This window comes from Scardinius erythrophthalmus (genome assembly GCF_964197995.2).
Source record: "Scardinius erythrophthalmus genome assembly, chromosome: 2".
In the NCBI taxonomy this organism is placed as follows: Eukaryota; Metazoa; Chordata; class Actinopteri; order Cypriniformes; family Leuciscidae; genus Scardinius; species Scardinius erythrophthalmus.
The window spans coordinates 61,757,668-61,766,898 of NC_138222.1; the positions used below are offsets into that span (position 1 = coordinate 61,757,668).

The 9,231-nt window shown below is 37.6% G+C and overlaps 1 protein-coding gene across 1 annotated transcript; it reads left to right on the forward strand.

Annotated features, from left to right (window-relative positions):
• Positions 1-7,619: 7,619 nt before the first annotated feature.
• Positions 7,620-8,600, forward strand: LOC308705563 (GTPase IMAP family member 7-like; the record flags this gene model as incomplete). The annotated part of the gene is made up of 1 exon (XM_081390628.1): positions 7,620-8,600. One exon carries the CDS (start codon positions 7,620-7,622, stop codon positions 8,598-8,600), a length of 981 nt encoding a protein of 326 aa, XP_081246754.1.
• Between the last annotated feature and the right edge of the window lie 631 nt (positions 8,601-9,231).

Consider the following 9,231-nt stretch of genomic DNA (forward strand, 5'->3'; position numbering starts at 1 on the left):
TAATAAATTGTGAACTTTGTTATATTTGAGAAACGCGTCTCTGTTCCTTCTGTTGGTAAGGTACACATTGAATCTGTGTTTATAACTCAACTTAGAGAGATTCAGGGTGGCGTAGTCAGGCTATATTTGATTGGGCATATTATTTGCCCATAGGGTTTATAGTGCCCTCTTGCTACATATGTATTTATATATTTATTTATTTATTTATTTAATTTCTGGATGCACCCTACATGTATTTTGCCCCCTAAACTAATTTGAATCAGGCGACCGTGTTAATTTCTGAATTTCTTTGTTGTTTGCTTTGTTTAAACTCTAATTTTACTAATTTCAAACCGTGCAAATTATACTTTGTTCTCAAATTGGTAATGTTAACAACATCAGCATTGCGTGACTACATTTCATGCCCTCCCGATATTATCCTTGTTTTCGCATGAGCCGGTTTCAGTCTCTCTTTTTTTTTTTTCTGTAGCCACTTCGAAGTCCGAAGTCTTTTTGCATTTTACATCGGGTGAATCTCCAGTTGTCACTGGTGATTGTCGTTTAAACCTTTCTGGATCCGCCATCAAGGCAAGGCAAGGCAAGGCAAGTTTATTTATATAGCACATTTCATACACAATGGCAATTCAAAGTGCTTTACATAGAAGAAATTAAAATAATAAAAGAAATAAGAATAATTAAAACAGTTTAGAAAAATAAAATAAAATACAGTACAAACAGTCGGACAAATATTGGCACAGTACTCATTCAGTAAATGCAAAGCTAAACAGAAGTGTTTTGAGTCTGGATTTGAATGTGACTACTGTAGGAGCACGTCTGATCTCCTCTGGAAGCTGGTTCCAGCTGCGGCTGGCATAATAGCTAAAAGCGGACTCGCCATGCTTAGAGTGAACTCTTGGTATTTCTAGCTGATATGATCCTAGTGATCTGAGTGATCTGTTGGGTTTATATTCAGTGAGCATATCTGCAATGTATTGAGGTCCTAGGCCATTGAATGATTTATATACCAGCAATAATACTTTAAAATCAATCCTAAATCTAACTGGGAGCCAGTGTAAAGACCTGAGGACTGGTGTGATGTGTTCATATGTTCTGGTTCTGCTCAGAATCCTGGCGGCAGCGTTCTGTATGAGCTGCAACTGTCTTATGGTCTTTTTGGGAAGGCCAGTGAGGAGTCCATTACAATAATCCACCCTGCTGGTGATGAAAGCATGCACAAGTTTCTCTAAGTCTTGTCTGGAGACAAAGCATCTAATTCTTGCAATATTTTTCAGATGATAGTATGCTGATTTAGTTATTGCTTTGACATGACTACTGAAACTAAGGTCTGACTCTAGGGACACACCGAGATTCCTTACTTGATTTTTAGTTGTTTGACCCCTAGAGTGAAGGTATGCGTTCACCTTGAGAACTTCATCTTTGTTTCCAAACGCAATGACTTCAGTTTTGTCTTTGTTTAACTGAAGAAAGTTTTGACACATCCAACTGTTGACTTCGTCAATGCATTGGCACAGGGAGTCAATGGGGCTGTAATCGTTAGGCGATAGGGCTAAGTAGAGCTGTGTGTCGTCTGCATAGCTGTGGTAAGAGATTTGGTTCTTTCTCATTATTTGGCTCATTGGGAGCATATACAGGTTGAACAGGAGTGGCGCAAGAATTGAGCCTTGAGGTACTCCGCATGTCATGGATGTCCACTCAGACTTATGATCTCCTATACTCACATAATAACCTCTCCCATCTAAGTATGACCTGAACCATTTTAGGACTATCCCAGTAAGCCCCACCCAGTTTTCCAGCCTGTCAAGAAGTATGTTATGATCGACAGTGTCAAATGCAGCACTGAGGTCGAGTAGTACTAGCACTGATATTTTGCCTGAATCAGTATTTAAGCGAATATCATTTATTATCTTCATGAGCGCTGTCTCTGTGCTGTGGTGCGGTCGGAAACCAGATTGAAAATTGTCAAAGTATCCATGCGAGCTTAAGAATTTGTTCAGCTGATTGAAGACAACTTTTTCAATGATCTTGCCTATGAAAGGAAGATTTGAGATCGGCCTATAGTTGCTTAATATGGTCTTATCCAGATTGCTCTTTTTCAGGAGGGGCTTGACAACTGCAGTTTTCAGGGAGTTTGGAAAACTCCCAGAGCGAAGTGAGACATTTACCACTTCTAGGAGATCTGCTTCTAAACTGTTTAAGACACTTTTGAAAAATGATGTGGGAAGTGTGTCAAGAGCACAGGTTGATGTTTTAAGGTGCTGTACGGTTTCTTCCAAAATTTTGCCATCAATTTCTTTGAAATCAGACATAGTAACTACTTTCTCGGGTGGTTTGATCTGTCTGACCTCAGTGCAACTCAAGGATGTGCTGATCATCTTTCTGATATTACTGATTTTCTCAGAGAAGAAAGAAGCAAACTCACTGCACTTGTTCTCTGAGAGCATTTCACTGGGAATCTGGCTTGGAGGGTTTGTCAGTCTCTCTACAGTAGCAAAAAGAGTGCGTGTGTTGTTTAAATTGCTGTTTATTATATTTGAGAAGAAAGTCTGTCTAGCTTTGCCTAGTTCCATATTGAAAGCATGAAGGCTGTCTTTGTAGATGTTATAATGGACTACAAGTTTAGTCTTCCGCCACATGCGCTCTGCTTTTCTGCATTGTCTTTTCATATTTTGGACTGCTGTTGAGTTTCTCCAAGGTGCTTTTTGTCTGCCACTGTTCTTCCTGACTTTAACAGGAGCAATATCATCAATTATACCTTTAACTTTTGAGTTAAAAGAATCAAGGAGAAAATCAACAGAGTCTGCAGATATGCTTGGTGTTAAGGATATAGCCTTCATAAATAGTACACTAGTGTTCTCATTTAAGCATCTCTTCTTGACAGACACAGGTCTAGCTTCAATGGCAGGAGAGATCAATATATCAAAGAAAATACAGAAATGATCAGACAGTGCTACATCCTTAATAACAATCAATGAAATGTTTAGACCCTTACTGATAAGTAAATCTAGAGTGTGTCCACGATTGTGTGTGGGTCCATGTACATGCTGAGTCAGATCAAAAGTTTTTAAAACAGTTTTGATTTATTTTGCCATATTGTTTTCTGCATTATCTATGTGAATGTTAAAATCTCCTGCAATGGCAAAACAGTCAAACTCTGAGGTAATTGCTGATAACAGTTCTGTCAAGTCCTCAGCAAAGACTGGAGAGTATTTTGGAGGCCTGTAAATAATGATAAGTAAAATGCGTGGAGCACCTTTTAACACAGTACCCAGATATTCGAAAGACAAGAAATTCCCAAATGATATTTGCTTACATTGATAGATATCTTTAAAAAGAGCAGCTAGACCCCCACCTCTCTTAACAGCTCTGCAGACACTCATAAAAGTAAAGTTCGGAGGGGCTGTTTCATTGAGGACTGTTGCACTGCAGCTGTCTTCTAGCCAGGTTTCATTTAGAACCATAAAATCCAGGTTGTTTGTGGTTATTAAATCGTTGACTAGAAGTGATTTATTTTTAAGTGAACAAATGTTTAAAAGTGCTAACTTAACAGTCTTACTTTTTGTCCCCACATCAATCTTACTTTGACGTGTAATAGGCACCAGATTAGTTAGGTTTGCTGCACGGCTATTGAATGCCTTAGACTTTCTATCTTGTAATAGAACAGCAATAGAGAAAGATACAGGCACACTGGGTTCCCGCTTGTTCTGTAAACATTTGAGAAAGTTACTGTTATCGGAGCGGGGACCCAAAACACATCACTGAGAGCTGGTATCAGTTGTGCTCAAATTGATCAGTTTAATTATATAAGTGCTGTGAGAAAAGGCTATAAATCTCCACCTCCAGCATCCTCACACTCAAAGCTGAGACTCTTCTTTATGTGGACAGATGTGACGTAATAACACAAAGACATGCTCATATTTCCCGCAGAAATCCACCAGTACCACTGGAATTAAAAACATTATTACAAGCTTACCGTATTGAATCGAGTTACGGCAAGCACAGAGTTTTGCACACTGGCTGGTTATGTATTTGCTCAAATTTATTTTGGATAATTTGTAACCAAAAAAAGTTACGGACTGCAGCTTTAACATTAGTTAACTACATTAGTTAACGTTAATAAAGAACTGCACATATACAGCATTTATCAATCTTTGTTAATGTTAATTTCAACATTTGCTAATACTTTATTAAAATCTTGTTAACATTATGTAATACACTGTGAACTAACATGAACTAACAATGAACAGCTGGATTTGTATTAACTAACGTTAACAAAGATTAACAAATACAGTAACAAATGTATTGTTCATGTTAGTTAATACATCGACTAATGTTAAGTAATGAACTTTATTGTAAAGTGTTACCAAAATATTTAACAAAATGTGCACAGTGTCTATAATTTTAGTAGTGTCAGACTTTTTATCCATATTTTGTATTAGTTTTTGGAGTTTTAAGTTAGTTTATTTACTCATTTATTTAATAATTTACAAAATCTATCACAAATGATGCGGGCGAAATGTGAATTTATTGTCCATCATTTTGCAAGCCATTGATCAGAAAAAAAAGTCATGTCGCAATATTGTAAATATTTCCATTTTAAACCGTTAAGGCAGTGCATGGAGACAATTGATATTACACAATCAACAATGTGCATGAGAGTTATGCCGCAGTGAAGAAGTGTCAAACCGTTATCACTTAACAATAACAAATAACAAACAGTTATTCACTTCAGAAAGTGAAAGAAAAATGTCGAATTACCGTATCCCTGGAACGACTTATACAATTTACTGGAAAACATGGAAAAATATGCACCAAACAAGCCACTTTTTACTGAAATGCATGACATTTTACTGTTTTCATGAATATAAAAGTTGGGTGACCCTCCCCCTAGACTAAAAAGTTGGATGACGGTCAACAAAGAATAAAAAGACATGACCCTCCCCTATTTTTTCCTACGGTGGTCCATTCCATAAATACAGAAAGTTCCCTTACTGGTCTTTATTTAGTGATTAAAAATTTAATTGAGTGGTTAAGACAGCGTGAGAAAAACATTTGGTGTTTAGCCCTGGTGCTCTTAGGGTTGAATTTAGTATTGATTAAATAATATGTTGTGCTATGAATACATATGACAGTGGATTTATGAAACTGTAGTTAAATGTTATGTTGTCAATAAGAAGAATTGTAATGGTTTATCACATATCATTTGTTTGTGAGACACTTATTTAGTTATCTTGCCTTAGTTTCATTTGCATGGACTCTTAGTTTGCTCAGCAACGTTTCCTGTGTCCTTTGTTCATTTTCCTGCCACTTGTTTGTTAAATATATAGTTACTAATTAATCTGATCACGTTATAGTTTATAGTTTGTTCATTATCTGTGTAGATTTAAGATCCTCTGAGTTCTCAGTTCACTGTCGGTTATTGTTTGTGTTTGCGCTTATGTTAAATTAGGGTGACCAAACGTCCTGTTTTCCCAGGACATGTCCTGTTTTCACGTCCTGTCCTGGCCATCCTGTCTGTTTTTTTTAAAGTGATGAAAATGTCCTGGTTTTCATTATTTTTCATTTGGCCATTAAGCATGTACTGTACTTTAAATACATGCTTGCCTCTGCACACAAAACATATGAAACCGGCTTAGGCTTCGCCCCGTCTTGTTATAATCAGCACATTCCTCATTCCGCAGTGTCAGAATACAGAGGCCTGTGTGTGTGTGTGTGTGTGTGTGTGTGTTCATCTCAGCCTCATTGGTCTGTCACACTGCTCATCAATGTCAGAATATTTGAAATGACCAATCAAATCAAAGTAGGCGGACTTTACGTTCACAGACACAGAATTTCAATTTTTAGCAGCGTGACTCGACCAGGACTCGGCGGTCGACGCTTCAGTTTACGGTCAAGTGCGAGATAAGATGTAAGTAGCTAACAGCATAAATGTAAATTCACAGATGATTTACAGAGAAAATTCCCGTTTTTTTTTTTTTTCGGTCGGGATCCGTGTAAAGCAGAATGCATGAACTGCAAAGCTGGAACGTAGCCTACGTGTCAGTGTCAAATAAAGGTGCTAGCGAAGTAGAACCCCACATAAAGAAAGTATAGGCTACAAGAGAACATCAGGAGGATTGCAATTGTTTTTTTACTGAAATAGTGTAGTAGATTTTTTACTTTAGTAGTAGATTTTTAACCTGCTATGGCCATGAAAAGAAATAGTGTCATGTAAAAGGTGTTAAAAGCTAAACTTTTTTTTAATAGTATTAGTATTCTATTGTTGCGGGCCAAACATTGAATGGAAAGGATGTATTACTTTATGTATTAAAGTACAATAACATAGTTGCAAGGTTGTGAATGCATTTGTCAAGTATTTTTTGATGCATTCACCCCAACCACGCCCCCACCCCTTAACCACGCCTCCCAAACCACGCCCCCACCCCTTAACCACACACCTGTCCATCAACCACGCCCCCGTCCTGTTTTCTGAAAACTAAAATATGGTCACCCTATGTTAAATACACACACTTTCTTGTGGACTTGGATTATCTGGAGTTTATTTTCTCATAACATTCATTGGTTTTGGACTGTCTTGGCTCATCTTCATCTTTGTGTAACAGGGAAAAGAAATTAATTATGAATTGTGCCAAAAATGTTTAAAATATGAATTGAAAAGAATGTATTAAGTGCATCTAAAAGAACGGGATATGGGGACACCTACAGGCGATTAGGGTAAACAAGGAGTGAAGTCGGCCATTTTCTCCTCAGTTTCATGCAAGCTGTTGAGGAGAATGGTAGGTGGAAGATCTCTCTTTGGTCGAACAGAAATTAAATGTTCTCAGAGATAATTTTGTTTCTCTTTGAGGTCAAAAATCATTCTTTATTTAATATTTGATTCATAGGAGACATAAAGTTGATGGATAATTGACGTTTTTATACTGAAACTCATTGTTGAGCACATTAGGAGTGGACGGTATTCATTGCGTTTCTATCTCTGTATTTTCTTGTTGTTTATTTTTTACATGTATTTATTTTGGACAGTTACGTGACTGGATGAGCTGTATTTCATGTCTGTTTGGTGTTGTTTCATTTTGTTCCCAGTAAACATGGGATAATTGAGCTCAGCATAAGTCTTCGTGTGGTCCTTTCTGGAAGGGTACATCTTTATTTACCCCTGAAAGATTCATATTAGTACCTATTGCTACTCTAATGTACATATGTACCTTTTAGAGGTAAAAAATGTGTCATTTTAAGAGCACTGCCCCAGTAACAAGCTGTTGTTCCCCTGAAGGAACAATTTTTACACTCTTTCTTTCTGTGAGTTAATGAATTATGGCATGTAATTCACCATTTGTATTATTATTATCAGTCAGACATTTGCTTAGACATTGAGGCAAATAAATTGGTGGTTGGAGAAATATTATAATTAATGTCCCATATGAAGAAGGGCCCAGAGGCAAGAATAACCTGAATATTATTTACCTTACAGAGACTGACGTCATCCACAGACCAGGATCATGAAACGTAAGTAATTATTGTTGCACACAGTGTTTTCAGTGCAAAAGCATTGATGATACCTCACATTATAATTTTATATAAAAAAATAAATAAAAATAAATTCATATTTATTGACCACAGGAATGATTGTCCTTATTGGAAATACAGGAGATGGCAAAAGCAGTGCCGGGAATATGATTCTTGGAGAAAAAGTATTCACCCCTAATCATTCAGCTAATTCTGTTACTGCTAAATGTGAAAGTAGAGATGGTTTGGTCCATGGAAGAAAGATCACCGTTATTGACACACCTGGATTCTTTGACACAGATCGTGAAGATGAGGAGATAAAATCTGAGATCACCAAATCTCTCGTTGAATGCGCTCCTGCTGTTCATGCCTATGTGATTGTTTTAAAGGTGGGAAGATACACACCACAAGAGAACGATGTGGTACAACAATTTCTGAACACAATGAAAGGGGAAGATGTGCTGAAACACACAGTGATCTTATTCACTCATGGTGATCAACTAGAAGGACAGACCATTGACAAATTTGTGAAGCCCAATCCACAACTACAGGAGCTGGTTGATAAATGTGGAGGACGCTGTCACGTCATCGACAACAGATACTGGAATGACTGTGATTCAGGGAACAAGAGCAACAGAGTTCAGGTGAAAAATCTGCTGGAGACCATCGACACGATGGTGGAAGATAACGGCTGCTTCACCAATGATCTGCTTCAAAATCTGGAAGAAGAATTTCAAGAGGAGATGAAGGAAAATGAGGACAATTTGCTTCCAGTAGAGAAGCCAGAAAAAGTTCATTTTTGTTATCTAGCTGTAGGAGCAACAGCAGGGGCGCTGATTTGTGCTTTCAAGGGTGCATTTGTTGCAGGGTCTGTAGTTCTGACTTTATTTGCACCATTTTGGTTTTTGCTAAGAGTAGCAGGAATGACAAGAGTAGCAACGGCATTTACAGTTAGAAATGTCGCTGTAGGTGTTATCGGAGCAGGAGCTCTTATAGGAGCCGTTATTGGAGCAGTCTCTGGATGGAGAACTGCAAAAAAAGCTGATTCAGTGTCTGACCAAAGCTGCGAAGCTGAACTAGGAGAATGCAACAGTTGAGAAGGTACAAGAATTAGTTGCTCTTGCTTTTGAACCTGAAAAAAAAGAAAAAAATGAATATATATATATATATATATATATATATATATATATATATATATATATATATATATATATAGTGGTGGGCCGTTATCGGCGTTAACGCGAGACTCTTATCGCGCGATAAAAAAAATATCGCCGTTAATCTATTCTCCAAGTTGGGTTGGGAGCTGGCTCAAGCTACACAAGCTGAACACGGCTGAAAGTGAAAGCTGGTGTAAAAGATCGGTGCAACATTCATTATTTGGACTTGGTTCGGATTTAAGCCGTCCGACGTAGACTGTGTGGTGTAACAGTTCGGTAAGTAAACACACGACTAATCCGTTCTACCACCTCAAATTCAAAACGAAACATATCACTGAATACCAGCGCGCGCGTATTATTCCCAATATATCTGAGTGGTGTAGAACATAATCTCTGTCTGCGCCCGATTTAAAGAATCGTTGTTGTGTTTCTTTTTAACTGAAAAGACATCAGTTAGAATATTCTACCGTAAAACTTCAAATAATAGCCGAGTCCCAAATAGACGCCTGTCTCTTTTAAACGCCTGGTGTGACGACAGGTTTGGGTAAATAAAGGCCGGTCTCAAATA